Below are 20,909 nucleotides of genomic sequence, written 5' to 3' on the forward strand. Positions count from 1 at the left end.
TGGTGGCCGGAGTGAGGGGTGCTTTTCTTTGTCTCCCCTGGGCTTAGCAAATGCCTAGCATAGGTTCTTAATAAATGCAAATTGACTTACTGACAGTAGAAAACTTCTTTTCTTTAGTCTTATCCAGACTCAGTCATTTAAAGAACAAAAGATTTTGCTTCCACTGGGGGGAACATATGGGGACCTCTATAAAGAACTAGCTACTTCCTCAAATCTGGGGCAGATTTATTTCTCAGAAGAACAAGAAAACTTGGCAGAAAGTGAGTGGTATGGGATCAGCTCTGACTGCTCCCCAGGCCCCACTTTACCCAACTCCCCTCCTGTGGCATTTCTGCAAAGGTTGCTTCTGCTCCTTTATAAGGACCTGGGCCATTTTCCAGGAGGGAAACACCTGCCTTGTCAGGTCAGATGGGCTTGTGAGATGGGAGGCCCTGCCCAGTCTAGCCCAGCCCAGGGAGTGTCCCAGCAGCAATAACAGTCTCATATATAATTGTGGAATGGTGTTAGGTGAGTGTTGCAAGCAGGCAGGCAGGCAGGCAGGTACTGAGACTGCTGTGTGCTGGGGAGGACTCTGCCTGGGCAGGCAGAACCTCAGTTTTGATGGGATCTGCACTTTTTTCCATCACCCTTGATGGGAGAAGGGTTAGATGATGAAGTGAGGAGGGCAGAAGTCTGATGGGGAAATAGAAGAGGAATTAATTAGTGCCCTGGCTAAGGGAGCAAGGGTGGGCCTCTCGAGCTTGGGGGTAAGGTAGAAGGAGATGTCCCTCTGTTCCCATGCTATTGGGTCTTCCGGATTAAAAAGTGCACCTGGGCACACTTGTGTCTACATGTCCCTCTGGCACAGATGATGGGTATTCCATTGACTCGACCTTTGGGCATCAGCCAGACCTTAAGGGGAGCAACCCAGTTAATCAAAATCAATAGCAAATCCTCTTGTTCTAATAGGGACTCTTCCATGGGAATCTCAAAGCATTTATCCTTGTGCTGACCCAAGAAAGAAGGTGGGGAGAGAATGTGAATGGCCCATTTTTGGTAGATGAAGAAAACAAGGTCCCTAGAAGAACCCTGACTCCCCCAAGTTCTGCAAAAGTGTAGACATAATTTGAATCTGGGTATTTAGGGCCGCCATCTTCCCTCCCCTATCCCTACTCCATGTCCTTTGCCAAGGTGCCAAGAGAACCAGAAAATGAAAGAAGTCAAAAACCACTAGGAATGCTAGTTGGCCCTTGGCCAGCACAGAGCCATTAGACTCAGCCTGGGATCGAGACTCCTACCCACAAATGACAGGAGTCGAAGCTAACAGGCCAATTATGGATAGAGATCAGAGAGAAGAGATTTGACTGTGGCTGAAGCTCCTTTGGGCTTTCTCAAGGAAGAAAGAGCCCAGGGGGCTGGGAAAACTAGTGGGGAAGAGAAAAGTGGTTATCCAATCAGGAAACCATAGATTACTCGGCAGATTATCTTATCTCTCTACCCTTTCCCCAGCTTCTGTCTTAGGAAGCCTGTTGAATTTGCAATCAGGAAACATTGATTCAAACCCTAGCTCTGATAGTTTTGTACTACAGACAAGTCCTTGGCTTCTCTGAGCCTCAGTTTTCTTCTCAGGAAAAATTATTATAAGAGTAGAGCAGCTAGGTGGTTCATGGATTGAGATGGAAGGTCCTAGATTCACATCTGGCCTCAGACACTTTCTAACTGTGTGACTCTGGGCAAGTCACTTAATCCCCATTGCCTAGCCCTTACTATGTATTGGATTCAAGACAAAAATAGTAATGTCTAGGAAATAGGGGTTAAATGACTTGCCTAGGGTCACATATTTAGTGTGAAGATAGGATTAACTTTCCCCTTGCCTATTTTTTAATTAATCAACAAAAACTGAAAACACCCCTACTTAACACTAAGTAGGGAAGGTCACACAAGCCACTTGCTAAAAGTGAGTGTCAACTTCAAAAGCTACTGACCACCCACTGGGCAGTGCTAAGCAAATTTAGATTGCAATTGGAGGAAGGGACAGGAAGGGACGTGGAAAAGGGGACATGGAAAAAAGCCCTTTCAGTGTACTAGGCTCTGTTCTAGGAGACACAAAGACAAGCAAGAAATGGTCACAAAGACAAGCAAGAAATGGTCCTTGCCCTCAAGAAGCTTACAATACTCTACAGAGAAGTAGATTCAAAAAATAAATACAAATTAGTAGGGGGAAGGTGCAAAAGGGAGCACTAACTATTAGGGAGTCAAGTAAGATATCTTGCTAGAAGTGGTAAATTGAGCTAGCACTTGAAGGGCATTGGGATTTTAAGAGGCAGAGGTGAGGAAGAGACCTTGGGCAAAGGGACTGAAGCTAGAGAGGGAATGGTGCATGTAGGGAACAAGAAGAAGGCTAGTTTGGCTAAAACATAGATTAAATCAGCCTAAAGGAAAAACAAGAAAGAAATATAGCCTAACCACCACTGGCATTCCCAGGAAAGAAGCATCATGGCAGGAAAGTGGAAAAAGTAATCAAGACTTCCATCTCTTGGATTAGACAGGGAGGTCCAAGACCTCCTGGAAAAGCCAAGGATTATTTTGGCCTCTTAGTCTTTCCAGGAGATCTTAGACTTCTCTGTCTAATCCTGATCTAGAAATGGTCCCACCCAGTTGGACATGAAAGTAAAAAAAAAAATTTATCCATTGGACAGAAGGCAGTTCAAGGTTGAGAGAAATTAGGAACAGTCCCAGACTAGTAGTCAAGAGACCTGGGCTAATAACTCTACCAATGTGACCCTGGGCAAATCATATCTCCTCTGGACCTCTGTTTTGTCATCCATAAAGTGTGAGTTGGGTGTAGACCAGATTACTTCTAAAAGGCTTTCTGAGAGTCCAACTCTGTCTCTCTGTCTTGCTCTGCCTCTGTCTCTCTGACTGTCTCTGGCTCTCTATATAGATATATTTATAAATATTTATTTATACAAATATATTTATCCATCAATATTTATTTATCATGGATAGTACTATGAGTTGGAGAGACTCAAGCAGATGGTAGACCTGAATTAGTCTAAAAATTAAGAGAAACACTCCATCTTTTCACTACCACTCCCATGTAGAAGAATGGTGGTCAAAGGACAGAAAAATGTATTCCTAGTGATTCTCCTGTCATTAGGGAAATTCTGAACTAAGCATGAGCTTGAGGGTGGAGTTGGAGTCCTTCCTACTCAAGGTGAGACTTCCTAACCCAATCTAGAGGCAGAAGGGTTTGTTTTCTCTATGAAGTCATGGAGGGCTGGCACAATGAGGACCTATCCGCCAGGGACTCCACCCAAAGGGGGCAGCAAGAATCACTCCTATCTATACAACAATGATACTTTGCTCAGCCCAGCTTCATGAGGTAGGTAAATTTATCATAATTGGAATTATTCATATTGTAATTATTCTCATTTAATAGAGAAGAAAACTGACACTCAGATAACTAGTGACTTGCCCAAGGTCACAAGGCTTGTGAAGGTCAAAGCCAAGGCTCCAATTCCAATGCTCTTTCCATTGCTCCTGAAGAGGGATTGTAGCCTCTTTGAAACTGGAAATCTTAGAGATCAACTGGCCTAACTCATTGTAATGGATAAGGAAACTTAGGTACAGAGAGATCAAAAAGTCACACAGAATTTGAATCCAAGTCTTCCTGGTTCCAAGTCTTGGGCCATCTCTGTTATTCCCTGATATCCTCTGGAGAAAGAAACATTTCATTCCTACGAACCCTCTCTCTTACTCCCAATCCCAGGGAAAAATCCACGCTCCATTTTGGAAAACCAACTACTCACATTTCTCTGAAAATGGAGCACCCCTCAAAATGCTAGGTGAGCATAGATTATCGCTTATAAAAGAAATACAACAAAAGAAATACAACCTCTCTGAGACTTCAACATGTTTTATAACTTCAACCCAGCTTTTTCTGGTCCCAAACAAGTCAGCACAAGGATTGATGATGGCATCTGGGAGCTACCTCCTTCCCTTGTTGTCATCCAAACCCAATCCCCACTTACCCCTCTATAGTCTCTTCATTCCAAAAGAGACATGGTGGGGAAGTATTATAAGAAGACATTCCCTCCAAAGGCTGTTCTCTATTATTAGCTTTATGTCCTTAGCTCTCTCTCCCACCCAGTTTTAATCTTGAACAACCATCTTTGGAAGAAAAGTCCCTCTCAATGACTCACTAATAGTGCCCTGGAGGAATCAAGAGGCCTCCTATTGCCTTCTCCAACAACTTCTCCTCTCTTCCCTGACTGATTCCTCTGCCTAGATCAGCGGACAACTAGCTTGTCTCCTCTTCTGAACCCTGCCCTCACACATTTACAAATTATCTTTTGCTTCTCTCCTTCTTCCTCCTCCTCCTCCACCTCTTCCTTTTCTAGAAACAAAGGCTATCATCCCTTTTTCTCTGAGGAAAAGGTGAGTTGAGAGTTTCCTTTCACCTCCATCTTTAATGTCCTGTCCCCCCTCTCCCAATAAACTTCAGTTCTTTCAGCCTTCACTCTAGGAAGAGAGTTCTCCTTCACCCTCTCTTCCTACCTCTCCTGCCCCCATCCATCTCCCCTTTCCCTAAAACATTGCCCTTTCATCATCACCCTCAGTTTTCAGCTTTCTCCTCCTTGGACTCCAACCTCCACCAAGCCTTGCTCTTTCTCCTCTATTGGCCCAGCCTCTTGCTCTAATCCAGCCAGCTGATCTTTCAGTTCCCAGGAATCTCTCATTCGCAGGACCTCCACCCATCTGTCCTAGAATGTACTATTCTGGGTCTCCAACCTGTTGCCTCTTTGAGTCACACCGAGTTTACAGACCCTCTTGGAGCTGATTATTACTTTGCTCTCTGTTTTTCCCACTGCCCTCTGGTCTTTGGTTCTTTATTCTCTCTTCATCCCCTTATTATCTTTAGGACTGTAGGACCTTAGATCTCTGAGACATTAGAACTAATCTATTCCAGTCCTCTCATTTTCTTAAGTCTCCAAAGACTAAAGTGTCTGGTCTAAATTAATTTTATCCTACCTAACCTTGACACTTCCCTTCTGGATCCCATTTCTATTCCTCCTAAATCATTTTTTTCTCCCTTCCTGAAACTAAATTCTGCCCAACTCTCTGAGGTCTCTTGCAATTCTAAGTCTTTAATTCGGGGAGGGGCAGCTAGGAGGTTCAGTGGATTGAAAGCAAGACTTACAGACAGAAGAACCTGGGGTCAAATCTGGCCTCAGACACTTCCTAGCTGTGTGACCTTGGGCAAGTCACTTAATTCCCATAGCCTAGCCCTTACTGCTCTTCTGCCTTGGAACCAATACACAGTATTGATTCAAAGATGGAGGGTAAGAATTTTTTTTTTTAATCTATGATCCTAAGATTGTCCCCACCCTTCTTCCCCACTAATGATCTTGCTTTTTTCCCCACTTCCATCTGAAGCAGTCTCCCCCATCCCCCTTCTCTTAGAGGCTAGGCTGGATCCCCCTGATGTCAGGCTGGGGCCTCTGTGCCTCACCTGCTCCCACAGTCCCACCCCTACCTACACCTCTGTGCTGATTTCCTCCTACTCCCAGCTCAATTCCCTTCTCCCTGCCCAGGCCTGTCCCTAAATACTTTCTTTGTTTCCTCTCTCTCCCACACTTGTCTGGCTGCCTCTTGCTTTTCCACTACTTGGGATTGACTCTAAATGGCAGGCTCAGAACCCTTCCTATGCCACTGTATCCAGCCTTTTCCATTTGGGTAGCCCAAACCTGTCTGGAACCCTGGGACAGGAACAGAACCTCTCCTGCAAAAGACAGACCTGAATACACAGGGATGCCTTGACCAACTATGGAGTCCAGCCAGAGGCAGAGGGACTCCACTAGAGCCAATGCTTCCCAAAAGGAAGTGGTGATTAGGTACTTGTATGTCCCCCTCCAGGCCCAAATTACCCACACAGACTCATAAAATGTTAGATCTGGAAGAGATCTTAGAGGCTGTCGACGATAATCAAATGAACTAGATAATTGAAGCCTCTACTTCTAGGTAATTGGTAGTTATCTGAATAAGCATGCAACACACTGAATACAGCTTTCAGTTTCATATGGATATTTGATGTCCCCTAGATTAAGCACTCATCTGTTCCCCTGGTCTCTCATCATCCTTTTTCCTTCTAGGCATCCCACTACCAGGAAAGTCAACTCTGGTACAGTAGAAAGAGCCCTGGACTGGGAAGTCTGGGGACCCAAATTCTAATCCTGACTCTGACACAAACTAAGTGTGTTACCTTAGACAAGTCACTCTGGTCCCCAGGTCCCTCCGCTGTAAAATGAAGGTGCTGGAATAGACAATTTCCCAGGGCAGCCAACTCCATCATCTCCTAACCCACTGCAGGACTCCATCATGCCCCTTACCTGGGTACTATCTCTTCCCCCTTCAGCTTATCTTTATATGGTATCTTCCTCCATCAGTCTTCAGGGAGGTTTTACAGTTGATAGAATGCTGGGTCTAAAGTCTGGAAGAATTTGTCTTCCTGAGTTCAAATCTGGCCTCAGACACTTAGGTGGCTGTGCAACCCTGGGCAAGTCACCTAACCTTCTTTGCCTCAGTTTCCTCAAATTTAAAGTGAGCTGGAGAAGAAAATAGCAAACCCCTCAAGTATATTTGCTAAGAAAACCACAAATGGGGCCATGAAGAGTCAGATATGACTGAAAAACAAATGGACAACTTCTTGAGGACAGGGACTTTTGTCTTTCTTTCTAGCCCCAGCATTTAGCCCAGGGCTTGGCACCTAAGTGGGTGCTCAACAAATATTTATTGATTGACTAAGGCCCCTTCCAATCTAAGATTCTAACACAACCATGATACCAGGCCACCCACATTGAAGCCTTCCAGCCTCTCAGTTTGCTACAGAGGACGAGAGTCCCAGAATGCCAAGAATGGGAAGGGATCTTCACGATCACTTAGTCCACTTCCTTCATTGAACAGCTGGAGAACAAGCACCAGAGAGATGATGTTATATGCTGCAGATCCCACAGCCAATCGACACAGAGTTAGGACTAGAACCCAGGTTCTTGAAGAATCCTAATCTACAAGTCTTGCCATACCATGCGATCTTTCCAGTCCTTGACTTTGAGATGACTCATGGGAGCCATTTCATGTCATTTCCACTTCCTACTTGCTACATTCAACCTTCTAGCTCTCACCTCCTGTCTGGTGCTCTGGGCATCTGAGACCAAGTTTTACTGTTCACTTATTAGAAACAGGACTTCTTGAGGTGCTCTTCAGAGATGAGATGGGCCCCCATGTCTGAAATGCAGTCCACTCTCTCCTCCCTCTAGAAGAATCTCTAGCTTGCTTTAATGCATAGCTCAGTTGCCATGAACCCTTTCCTGATTTTTCCTCTCACCCCATAACTTTTAAGACTGTCTCATCTTAAAGTGACTTTATTTACTTTCTGGTTAAATGTGTCCATTCTCTATAATGTTTTTCTATAGCTTGTCCTTGGGAATAGGAACCATTTCATTTTTTTTTCTTTATGTCTCTAATGCCTAACATAGTGTCCTGCACATAGCAGATGGTTAATAAGTAATAAATCATTATTTAAATTAATAAGCTACATATAACAAAAATAATTATACATACAATAAATAATTGGTATAAATAATAAACAATACATTACTTTAATTTAAAAATACATTAATAAATTGTTAAATTTTCTTCATATAGCTTCCCATTCCAGAGTTATATTTCTTCCCTAATTTCAAGAATGAGGGATTAGACTAGATGGCCTTTAACATTTTACCCACTTTTAATATTTAACAAATCTAGCAAAACCTTGAGGGAGAGGGATTTTTCCCCTCTTGCCAAAGTCCTTCTTCCTATGGGGGAAGTCCCATTAAGGTGAGGGTCCATTAAGAGCTGGGTCCAAACAGTAACTTTTTTCGGCATCATTGCTTCAGAAGATAAAGGACCTCTCACAGACCATTGCCAGTGGCTGGAGAGCTGGGCCTTGGCAAAAGAATTGAGCAATGGGTTGCCACAGAGCCCAGCAAAGTAAAAGGGAGATTAATTAAATGGAACAACTGAAACCAAGAGGGCAGACAGGGAGCTCATTTGGTCCCAGGGGGTCCTGGCAAACTAAAATGAGAAGCTTTGCATGAGCCAGGAGAGTCCAGAGTCCAAAGAGGATAGCCAAAGCACACCACACGTTTTTGGCAACCAACACAGCCCCAGCTGGTTCAACTCTGGATTTTGAGTTTGGTAACAGGAGCCTGAGTCAGTGCTGAGCTGCCCATTTTATTACGCCAAGTAGGCTGGGATGCAAAATAGACAGCTGGTCTGCCCTGGGAAGGTGCCCTGAACTTGCTTAAATTCTGAGAACTCCTCTACTGGTAGGTTTCCGCAGTGAGGATACTGGTTAGACAGAAGGCGATGTAGTATAGTGCAAAGAACACTTGGACTTAGAGTCAGAGGATTTGAATTCAAATCTTGGTTCTCCTACATACCATCTTGGGCAAATCAATTCTTAGGCTCTCAGTTTCCTCATTTATGACATAAGAGGTTTAGTGGGATGGCTTGTAGCATCCATTGAGGCAGCGAGGAGGTGCAGACCTCTGGACTTTGAGTCAGAAGAACCTGAGTCTAAATCGGTCTCAGAAATCTCCTAGCTGCGTGACCTTGGGCAAACCACCTCACCTCTGTTTGCCTCAGTTTCCTCAACTGTAAAGTGAAGATAATAATAGCACTTACCTATGTGGTTTTTGTGAGGATTAAATGAGGTAATATTTGTAAAGTGCTTATCACAGTGCCTGGTACATAGTAAGTATTTCATAAATGTTTATTCCCTTTCCCCCTAAATCCAATGATGCTAAGGCCTATATGGCCCTTAGGATCATAATAACAGCTAACAGTTATATTAGGCTGTAAGGCTGGCAAAGTATTTTACAGATACTATCTTATTTGACCACAGCAACTCTGAGGTAGATATTGTTTTCATAGTTAAGGAAACTGAGGCTGAAAAGGATTAAATGACATGCCCAAGGTCACAAAGCTAATAAGTTTCTGAGGCAAGATGAATTTGGGTCTTCCTAAGTCCAGGTTCAAGAGTGTCTCCCCACCTTGCTACCTAGCTTACTTAAAGAGAGAAAGGGAATAGACAGAGGAACATGATGGGTTCTTCTCAAACCCTCTGTCCTTCCTTCCTCCCTTCCTTCCTTCCTTCCTTCTCTCTTTCTTTCTCTCTTTCTTTCTCTCTTTCTTTCTCTCTTTCTTTCTTTCTTTCTTTCTTCCTTTCTTTCTTTCTTTCTTTCTTTCTTTCTTTCTTTCTTCCTTTCTACTAAGATAGAAGGGCAAGAGCTAGGCAAATGGGGTTAAGTGACTTGCTCAGGGTCACAGAGCTAAGAAGTGTTTCCTTCCTTTCTTTCTCTTCCTTCCTCTCTTTCTTCCTCTCTTTCTTCCTCTCTTCCTTCCTTCCTTCCTTCCTTCCTTCCTTCCTTCCTTCCTTCCTTCCTTCCTTCCTTTCTTTCTTTCTTCCTTTCTACTAAGATAGAAGGGCAAGAGCTAGGCAAATGGGGTTAAGTAACTTGCCCAGGTTCACAGAGCTAGGAAGTGTCTGAGGCCAGATTTGAACCCAGGACCTCCTGACTCCAGGCCTGGGACTCTATCTTCTGTGCCATCTAGCTGCCCCCAGCTAAGATTAAGAAGTATGGTGTTTAGCACCAAAGAGATAGTCCCACTGAATTCTGTCCCAATAGGGCAAAACCTGGAGTATTGTATCTAGTTCTGAATGCCACCGTTTGAGACAGATAATGAGAAGCTGGCATATATTCAGAGGAGGGTAGCCATTATGGTAAAGGGCATAAAGAGCATACCTTCCAAGAGTCAGTCAAAGGAACTGTTAATGTTTGGTGAGGACAGAAGAATTGGCTAGTTTAGGGCAGAGGGGACTTGATGGTCAACTTTCAGTTTTCGAAGGGCTACCAGGTAGAAGAGAGATTTGTTTTGCTCAGTCCCAAAGGTCGGAAGTAGAAGCAGATGGGAGAAATTTCTCAGCAGTAGATTCGGGCTCAATAAAGGGAAAAACTTGCTAACAATTATATCTCTCCAAAGTTGAGATAGGCAACTTTCAGAGGTACTAAATTCTCACTCACTGGAAGTTTTCCAGACAGTGCCAGATGACCACTGGTAGCTAGACAGTAGGAAGATTCCTGATTAAACTTGGCCTCTGACACTCCTTCCAATCCTGAGATTCTGTGATACTATTGGGTGGATTAGTCAACATCCTACTCTTTATTATTCTCATAGGCTAATGTGTTTACCCCTACCAAGTAGCCTCTCCCCAAACATCCCTGACTCAGAGACATTGAGATCCTTAAGATATACATTCACCCTGAGTCCAGGGAGAGCCCTGGCCTTATTTACAGACTCACACAGTTGAGATGGTTCTGCAGTTACCTCATCTATGCCCTTTGCTAATAGGCCTGATGAACCAGTTTTGGTCCAAGGGCCCAAACAAAAGCCCATGTGCAGAGGTTGATGTTTGGGTCCTCGGGAGAGTCAGGAAGAAGACAGGCCTTCTCTTTTGCTTTCTTTCCTCCACCCACAAACTCCTTTCATGATGTCTGCCACCTCTGACATTCCAACGAGGCTGACTGGCCCTAGGCACAATTATGAGGTCAGTGGCATGCCCCACATCCCTTTATGAATGGCCTCCTCTACTCCAGCCTCAGCTGGCATCCTGATCTATCAGCTCCTCATCCCACCACTGCCTGATCAGTAGTGCCAGCATCAGCTACAAACCCTACAGACATTAAGACCCCTGCTAAGACTTTGCAACTCTATATTCCATCCTCTCAGGGCCTCATTCTGTGAAAGGGCTAATGTGAGAAATTAATCTACACAAGGGTGACAATAGACGGAGTTTTGCACAGTAGAAAGAACTTTGGATTTGTGGCCAAAGGACCTGGTTCAAATCCTGGTTCTACCATCTAGTTTCTTTTTAAACCCTTATCTTCTGTCTTAGAATCCATACTATGTATTGGTTCTGAGGCAGACAAGTAGTAAAGGTTAGGAAATGAAGGTTAAGTGACTTGCCCGGGGTCACCTAGCTAAGAAGTGTCTGAAGCCAGATTTGAATCCAGAACCTCCCATCTCTAAGCCTGGCTCTTTACCCATCTAGCTATCCCCTACCTCCTACATAGTAATGATTTTGAGTACATCATTTACCTTGCCTTTGGGTCTCAGTTCCCTCATTTGTAAAATGATCAACTAGATCATTGAAATCCTTCTAGCTCTAAAAACCATTCCAAAGGATGACCATGAAGGTGTCCTTCCCAGATAACTGATGTGCATTTCTGAAAACAATGACTTAAGTCAAGAAAAATGATCCCAATGGGAAGTACTCAAAGGTCCAAGGAAAAAACAGACAGAAAAGTCTTAAAACTATCCCATTTCTTTGGTCCTCTGCTTTGCTGTCCCCATAGAAGGCAGCCCCTATAGGCATTTGAGATGAATAGAGAAAGACTCATCCCTCATAAAAATGATCATAGTAAATAGATAATTTATGTCATGTTTCAGAACAGGCTTTCTGCATGACTGCCCTAAGCAGGAAGAAGTTTAAGTATTTTTATCATCTAAAACCTTCTGTGGCTCCCTATTGCATCTGGGATAAAATACAAACTCCTCAAGTCTGGCCTTCAAGACCTTTTACAGCTGAGTTCCAATCTCCCTTTCCAAATCTATCTCATTTCCTCCTGAAGTTGACATTCCATCTCCAGCCTTTGAGCATTTGCCCAGAGCCTGAGACGTTTTCCTTCACACCTTATACCTCTGCCTCTCAGAATCCTTACCTTCTTTTCAGACACAACTTCTCTGTCACCTTCTCTGGGAAACCCTTTCTGAATTCTCTCCCCAACTTAGCAGTCAGGACTCTATCCCTCCTCAGGAATTCCTGAAGCTCTCTGGCTACTCTCTCCTTTGCCCCTTTCTTCCCTATTTTGTATTAAATTTAACAGCATATGTGTCCTCTCTCCTCCAGTCTCCCAGTAGAAGAAGATAAGCAAGAACCTTCACAGTTTGTTTCATGTCTTATCTTTGTATTACTAGCACCGAGTAGAGTCTGTTGTTGTTCAGTTGTCTTTTAGTCATGTCCAACTCTTCTTGGCCAAGATCCGTGAGTGGTTTGCCATTTACTTCTCCATTTCACTTGACAGATGAGGAAATTGAGGTAAATAGGATTAAGTGACTTACCCAGGGTCTTAGTACCTGAGGCCAGATTTGAACTCAGGGTGTCTCCCTGATTCCAGGCTTGGCTCTCTATCCACTGAGCCACCTAGCTTCACCCTCCCCAGCCCCAGAAAAATATAATAAGTCTTTAGTAAATATCTTTTAGTTTGAATTAAAATTTACTGCTAAGGAAACTGAGGCTCAGAGAAGACATCATAGGACAATAGATTTAAGAGCTGGAAGGGTTAATAAGGATCATTCAAGTCCAACTTAAATTTTTACACCTGAGTAAAATGAGGCATAAAGTGTAGTTAAATGACTTGCCCAAAGTCATACAGCTAATCAGCCAAGGCAAGATTTTACCAGGGTCAACACCATCATTGTATCCACACACCATGCTGCCCCTGAAGTTAATGACTTGCCCAAAGTTCCCCTAATAGTAAATGACAGATCAGGGTCTCAAACCAGCTCTTCAGATTTCACATTGAGCATTCTTTGTATGGCACTGAAGTGTCTTCTCCGTCACTCCAGGCTCCCACATCCCCTCTACAGGCATCTGTTCAGGGAATGCTATAGTCATTCGGAGCTGCTTTTCTCTGGGGATGTGTTCTTTAAGATGGTGCGTGTTTGGGCACGCACACATGCATGGAAGTATGCCCTGTCCTCACTAGACTAGGAGTAGCCCAAAGGCAAGGAGCAGCCCCCACAGTGCCCAGCTCAGTGCACCCCCAGAGAGTGCACAGGCAGAGGTGCCAACAGTCAGGAGACCAGGATTCTGGACCCATTAGAAACTCCATTCCTAGTGGCCAGCCACCTATGTGACCTCCCATGAGTCATTCACTTCTCCAGGGTTCTTCTTGCCCAAAATAAAGAGGGTTGGTCTTAAGATTACCAAATTTCCTCCTTCTGGCTCCGAGTCTCTCTGAAATCAAGAAATGGCTTTTAATGGGAGTCTAACCCAGGAAGTAGCTTTATGGCAGATAAGCAGCACAAGAGTTAGAGTACTAGGTCTGCTGTTAGGAAGACTCGAATTTGACTCTGGCTTCGGACACTTACAAGTTGTATGATCTTGGATGAGTCATTTAACCACACTTAGTGTCTCATTTTCCTCAACTGTAAAACAAGGAAGATGGACTTGAATGATCTCTATTGGTCTTAGCCTCTGTCTGCCTCAGTTTCCTCATCTGTAAAATGGAGTTAATGAGGGCATCTACCTCATAGATTTGTTGCGAAGATCAAATGAGATACTAATTATAAAGCACTTAGCACGGTTCCTGGCACATAATAGGTGTTTAATAAATGCTTTGAGCCAATAGGGGGTGTTTCAGCAGAGACTGGACAACCATTTCTCAGGGATATGGTTGAGGGGATTTCTTACAGGTACAAATTGGACATTCTTTCCGATTCATAAATTCTTTGGAGAATGATCAATATGGAAATATGTTTTGCATGATAATACATGTATAACCCAGATTGAATTGCTTGCCAGCTCCAGGAGGGAAGAGGCAAAAAAGGGAGGGAGACAATTTGGGTCCTATAATCTCAGAAAATGTGTGTAGAAATTTGTTGTTACATGTAACTGGGAAAATAAAATATCTTTCTAATGGAAAAAAAGAAATTCTTTGAAGCACTTACAAATGTTGACACCTCCCAGGTAGTTCCAAGTTGCAGAGGTTTTCAGGGAGAGCAGAAAGCGGAGGGACACAGATGAAGGGAACCCTGAACTGGTGCAGACCAGCTGTAGTCTGGTAACTAATTGTGTACAAGGGAAGGTTTCTTTTCTGGATTGGTGACTGTGCTGCCCACAATTTAAACTCATTCTACTGAGAGCACCTACTATGCTAACTCTGTTTTTCCAAATGTCATGAGACTCTAAAAATTGGAAAATCTTAGGACTAAAAAGAGTTATTCATATAAAGAGATCAATGACTTGCCCACAGTCCCACGACTTGTCAGAAGGACCCATGTATCCTAAATCTTTCTGCTCTACTTTTCTGCTAGGAGGAGGACCTTGGGGGATTCAAGATGAGGTGTGTGAAGTTTGTTTTGGAATTTTTCTTCCAAGAGACCTTCCCATCCTAGGCCCAACTAGCTCTACTCCTCCTAGACCTTCTGGCATGTCCTCAACATGAGTGAGCAGGCTTCTCTCCATGTACCAGCATGCTGCTTTGAGACTTTTTTCCCCTCATTTGGGGGGACTTATCCCATGGATCTGTCCTGACTTTTTCATGAGCTGAGAAGCTTCTCAGGACAAGGATCATGTCCTCTTCCCTTTGGGTCTTCCCATAGTGTCTATTACGCAATGGTAGTGACCAAGTTCAAGAAATAGGTTTGTTAGATGCCTATTCCACTATTGACTCTCTTGGAGAAATGACTTGGGGCATAGGGTTAAATGGATTAAATTATTTCTAAGGTCCTTCTCAGGTCTAAATCTCTATGATCAAGTAACTCTCAGAAATCTAGCTGGGTGGGTACAATAGATAGACTTGGAGCATGGAAGATCGGAGTTCCAACCCTGCCTCATAATAGTTGTAACCTGGATAAGTCACTCAACTTCTCTCAGACTCAGTTTCCTCATCTACAAAATGGAGACAATAATTGTACTTACCTCAAAAGGATATTGTGAGAATCAAATGAAATCGTATGCATAAAATGTCTTGAAAGTTTGAAAGCACTTTATAAGTATTAGTTATTATTATCTATACACAAAAGCGAAGGAATGCACATAGGGATTACAGCAATTCCAGGCCTCTAGTGGGTTATCTGAGTTGTTGTACATTGAAGTATGATTCATTGGGCTGAGACAGGACCTGCAGTCTGAGACCAGGGCCAGGACTAAATCTAGAGACTTTTAAAATGGAGCCAAGAGCTTCTCCAGAGCCCTCTTGAGCTTTGTTAAAAGCAGCTGTTAAGTGGCCTTGGAGTGGAGCATGCTGCAGCAGACCAGTGAACATTGGATTTAGGGTCAAAGGAACTGGGTTCAGTTCTCCCCTCTAGTAATGATGACCTATGTGACTTTGAATAAGCCCTTCCCCTCTCTGGGTCTGTTTCCTTATCCATAAAATGATGGAGTTGGATTAGATGAAACTCATTTCTTGAACTTGATCACTACCATTGATACTTCCCCAGGTCACGGGCACTAAGGGAAGACCCAGAGGGAAGAGGACATGATTCATGCCCTGAGAAGCTTCTCAGCTAATGAAGAAGTCAGGACAGAACCATGGGAAAAGTCACCCCAAATCAGGGAAAACTAAAGTATCCTTAACCCAGGATGCCAGTAGCATGGACAGATGCCTGCCCACTCATGTTGAGGACATGCTGGAAGGCCTAGGAGGAGGATAAAAGAAACAGAAAGGAGCTGAGGGTTTTGTGAGTTTAGGGATGCTCCCTTTCCTGGATCTCAGACTCCTCAGTATCCTGGGGTAAAGGCTATTTCAGAGACAGAACAGAGATCATTTGTCTCTATGTCCAAAAAATGGTGCATTGGACAGAGCACTAGACTTAGAATCACATGACCTAAGTTTTTGTTGTTGTTTTTCTTTTTAAGCCTTTACTTTCTGTCTTAGAATTGGTGTTTTATATTGGTTCCAAGGCAGAAGAACAGTAAGGGCTAGGCAATGAGGGTGAAATGACTTGCCCTGGATCACCCAGCCAGGAAGTATCTGAGGTCAGATTTGAACCCAGGACTTTAGGTCTGGTTCTCAACCTAAATTTAAGTTTCAAATCTAACCCCATCTGCTAACTGTCTGACCAGAGGCAACTCATTTAACTATCCTCTCTGCCTCATTTTCCTCACCTATAAATGAAGATAATCATATCTACCATGCCTAACTACCAGGGTTGTGTGAGGATCAAATAAGACCGTGTTTATAAAAGTCCCTTGTAAACTTGTGAAGTGTTACACAATGATAAAAGATTATTATTATTAAGAGGCAGTGTGGGGCAATAGGAAGCATTCTGGATTTGGAGACAAAGGTCATGGCTTCAAATCCTACCCTGCCACTTAATACCTGTGTGACCTTAGTCAAAGTCTCCTCTTGGCCTTAGTTTCCTTATCTGTAAAATGAGGGAATTTGGACCAGATGTTGTCGAAGGTCCCCTCCAATTCTAAATGTCTGCTCCTGTGAGTTAATGATTCCTATTTCTCTGTTCATCCCATGGTAGGAAGGGACAGGGAAAATGGAGGAATCCCTGAAAGTTAAGACAGAATAATGCTGGGGAAGGCAGGGAAAGAAAAGGAAGAGAGGCATTGCCAGTCCAGCCTTAAAGTGAAGTGGATTCCCAAGCTTCTCACTTACACACATCACTGAGAGTCACATATAATGATAAATAAGATCCTTGGGGAAATTTTTTTTAAACTCTTACCATCTGACTCAGGATAAATATTGTGTATTGGTTCTGATACTAGCTGCCTCATCCTTGGGAAATTCTAAGACAAAGAGTCTATGCTACCTAGAGAGACCTTGGATTCTACCGAGAAGGACCCAGACTACCAAAAACACCCCTTGCCCCCATCTAGTATCACCCTATTCAGGTCTATTTTCCTTAAAATTAGTCAAAAAGCACAGGATCTTAGGATTTAGAGTTAGAAAGGATCTTAAAGAAGATGTAGTCTAAGGGGCAGTTAGAAGGCTCAGTGGATAGAGAGTCAAACCTAGAGACTAAAAACATCCTGGGTTCAAATGTGGCTTCGGACACTTCTCAGCCCTAGGATCCTGGGAAAGTCACTTAATCCCCATTGGCTAGCCCCTATCGATCTTCTTTCTTGGAACAAATACACAGTATGGATTCCAAGATGGAAGGTGAGGGTTTCAATTTTTTTTTTTTTAACCCTTACCTTCCGTCTTGGAGTCAATGCTGTGTATTGGCTCCAAGGCAGAAAAGTAGTAAGGGCTAGGCAATGGGGGTCAAGTGACTTGGCCAGGGTCATACAGCTGGGAAGTGCCTGAGGTCAGATTTGAACCTAGGACCTCCCTTCTCTAGGCCTGGTTCTCAATCCACTGAGCTACCCAGCTGCCCCCTCAATTTTTTTTTTAAGAGTCCATTCTCATCTTTCTAGAGAAGATGAATTCCATACAGGAAAGTGAAGTCATTTCTTTAAAGTTATACATGTAGTAATTCAAAGAACTGTGTTTGAAACTTAAGTCCTCTGACTCAAATACAGGAATCTTTCCAATCTCCTCCACCCTTCTCCTCCCTCCTCTTTTTCCTCTTTTTACCCCACCCCTACCCCCACAGGGGGGAAAAAAAAAAAATCCCAGTATAGAGACTAGCAGAGCTGTACACCCACATGGTGTTCTTTCTAGTGTGGATTTTCTCCAGGACATTGGCTAAGACCCTTACCTTCCATGGCCGAGAAACGACCCCTTCCTCCTCATCTTGCCTCTCCGAGGTTTTTGGGAATAACGAAGAGTACCCAAGCTTGAGGCAGGGAGAGAAACATTCTAGCCCGCTACCATTAGCCAACACCGTTATGTCCCACAAGCTGGGGTGGGGGGAAGGTCGAGCCAGAGGCGGCCTGGGAAAAAGGAGTCCCCCACTCCTCCAGCGGTCTGAAAGGGGGATGGGAAAAGAGCAAATGGGGGCACAGGTGAGGTTTGGGGGACTGAGCGATGGGTTACCTCCTTTTCGGCTTTGGCCTCCTCCACAGTCACCGTACTGTGGTTCTTGTGCTCTTGGAACATGCAGAGATAGCAGATGCAGGTCTGGTCTGTCTGGCAGAAGAGCTCCATGGTCTTGCCATGCAGGGGGCACTTCCGGGCTTCAAAGTCCCTGATGGGGTCGAGCAGCTGGTGGTCCCGGAAAGCGGCTCCTTCCAGGTGGGGCTTGAGGTGCAGGTCGCAGAAGGAGGCCTGGCACACCAGGCACGATTTCACCGCCTTCTGCTTGTTGCCGATGCACGAGTCACACAGGATCTCTTCTGAATTCGACTTGTTGCGGAGGAGAGCGCCCGATTCTCCCCCTCGGGGGTAGCTGTTCCTTCTTACCTCCCCAGGTTCCATGATGGACACCACAGGCTTTCTGGACTCGGAGAACATGGACTTGCGCAGCTCCCCCTTTTCTGCAAAGGTTACGGGGGGCTTCTTAGAGCCCCCCAACTGGAGACCCGCATAAGGTGACCTCTTGTCAGCGGAGTCGATGCTGAAGTAATTGGAGTTCTTGTCGTCTACAGACTCCACAAACTGGATGATGGGTTTCCTCCAGTCGTTGCCAGAAAACAAGGCGCTCCTTCCCTCCCCATGCTTCAGGGGGCTCCCCGGGTTTTTATTCTCGGCGCCTTCCCCGGCATGCCCATTGGTGCCCTTGCTCTCCTTGGCTTCCACCTTACCGCCGTTCTCTACACTGCCGTTGGTTCCCAGGGGGCTGCGGGCATCCCTGGCCTCGGGGCTGGCCCCGTTGCTCCTTGTGCCCTCTGGAGTTTCCATTCTCTCTGTACTCGGGGGTGGGACGGACTGGAGCTCTAGCGCGGGGTGACTGATCAGGTCCGAGTCTGGGAACGGAGTGGAGAACGGAGCCAGGCAACCTGGAGACACACCTGCAGGGCCCGGAGGGAGGAGGGGCGGCCCCAACCTCAGCAACAGGAGCAGACCTGATCGAAGGAGGGAGGAGCGGACGACTCAGCTATGCCAGCTGAGCGCCTAATTACATGGCCAGGACCACACCCCGAACATTCAGACCTCACCTGGTTTGTGAAAAGAAGACATTTTTTCCAGTTTAATTATTTTCCATAACTCAATAACCAGTTGAGCTACTTCCATCAAATGGGCCTCTTTCTCATCTGGAAAGAAAAAAATCTGTCCTAAAAGGGTGGGTGCGGCTTCCAGAATGACCCACGGAGTAAGGGGGCATTAATTGGGTCACCAAAGCTAAGCAGCCTTGTAATTTGGAGGCCTGGGCTGCTGAGGAGGATTCCCCCACCCTCAGAGAGCGGGATGGCGTCTCACATTAAGGAGCATTCGTGGTTTTCATTTGGATTTGGTCCTTTGGACCTTGAGGGGAGCATTAATGGAGCACTAACGACCTGGTCCATTATCCCCTCATCGCCACACAGATATAACCTCATATAGAACATATATAACATCAAAAATATCATAGAGATTTTGAGCGCTGTAAGAGAGACTTAGAGACCATCGAGTCCAACACCCTCATTTGACAGATGAGAAAAATGAGATTAGGAATTGAAGCAATTGATTTACCCAGAGTGGCACAGTTACATGTCAAAGGTAGGATTTAAACCTGCATCTTCCTGATTCCAAGTTCAGCTCTCTGAGTAATACTCGGCATTGCCATGTGGGCAGCTGGGGAGCTCGGTGGATTGAGAGCCAGAACTAGAGATGGGAGTCCTGGGTTCAAATCTGATCTCAGATACTTCCCAGCTGTGTGACCCTGGGCAAGTCACTTAACTCCCATTGCCTAGCCCTTACCACTCTTCTGCCTTGGAGCCAATACACAGCATTGATTCCAAGACAGAAGGTAAGAGTTTTAAAGAAGAAGAAGAAAAAAAAAACCCTTTATACAAATAAGGAAACCAAAACCCAGAGAGATTAATTGATTTACCCATGATTACACAGCTAGTAAGTATCACATACTTGCAATGGATGTTTCTATACACATTAAACCCACCCCAGCTGGCACCTCAGAGATGGAAAAACCTAGTTAAGACATTGCATAAGAAATGCCCAAGTCAAGAGGTGCCAAGAGAGTTCTGCATTTCTGACCCTGGTCTCCACTGCTTCTGTTTCTCAGATAGTCTCCCTCTCCATAGTGCAGTATAATTCCCTGAAGAAGGTCAAAGCAGTTATTCAGTATGGCTATTAACTAAATAAAAGCCCCTGGGGCCCGGGAGGATGACGGGAAAAAGACTTAGAGAAATGTACACTGCCCTCCCACTGCAGACATACTTTTCTCAATCTCCTGTGTTCTTGCTGGGGCATGCCACCTAGTAAATCCTGGGAGGCCTCCAGTTTCGATGGTCTTTGCAAACCAACGAACTGGATACAAGGCTTTCCCTCTCCCGGGGTGGGGAGGTTCTGGGTTGAATGCCTGTGAGGGGAGATTTTCCCCTTCCCATTGCATCACCAAGCTCTGGGTTGATTCTGCTCTTGGATCCCTGACCTAAACACCTAATCCTTTGCTTTGCAGGGAGAAGGATGGAGGGAGCAGGGCAGGGAGGGCCAGTAAATTCAGAGGCCTCTAAAGAGCACAATCAAAGAGCCCAAAATCTTAAAAGGAGAATTTCAGCAGAAAGTATGGCGGGTGAAAGATAAAATGAGGGAGGAAACAAGGGTTCGATTTTCTGAGCATATCTATTTATTAAGCAGTGGCAACTGCCCAATAAATCAGGACCAAATTCCTTCCTCAGTTTAGGGCTGGACCCCAAATACAGGGATAGACTTTTATACATTAAAAACAATTAACCGAATAACCAAATTTAGATAAAATGAAAGGATACATTAGGCAATCTGATTTCTAATTGGAGGGAAGATTAGGGACTTTCCAGGTTGGAAGGGGGTGAGTGAACAGGTAGAATTTCCTGAATTCAGAAAGAGAGTTGTCCCACTCCTCCCAAGTGTCTGTATATGATCAAAGGACAGAAACAATAACTGACTGATTTGCATGGGGCTAGTTTTCAGATAAAACATATGGGTTGCTTGAGATTTACAATTATGAGGAAACTCTTTACATTGATCTTAGAATCTGACTGCATTTCTGATCAGCATAACCTA

General features: G+C 44.5%; 1 protein-coding gene across 1 annotated transcript in view; it reads right to left on the minus strand.

Moving 5' to 3' along the window:
* TRIM29 (tripartite motif containing 29) overlaps window positions 1–18,608 on the minus strand; it is a 53,731-nt gene extending 35,123 nt beyond the window's left edge. Inside the window, exon 1 of the mRNA XM_044666399.1 lies at window positions 17,805–18,608. Coding sequence (XP_044522334.1) covers window positions 17,805–18,608 — 804 coding nt within the window. The remainder of the gene's footprint in view (window positions 1–17,804) is intronic.
* Between the last annotated feature and the right edge of the window lie 2,301 nt (window positions 18,609–20,909).

This window comes from Gracilinanus agilis, chromosome 3 (assembly GCF_016433145.1).
Source record: "Gracilinanus agilis isolate LMUSP501 chromosome 3, AgileGrace, whole genome shotgun sequence".
NCBI classification, from domain to species: domain Eukaryota; kingdom Metazoa; phylum Chordata; class Mammalia; order Didelphimorphia; family Didelphidae; genus Gracilinanus; species Gracilinanus agilis.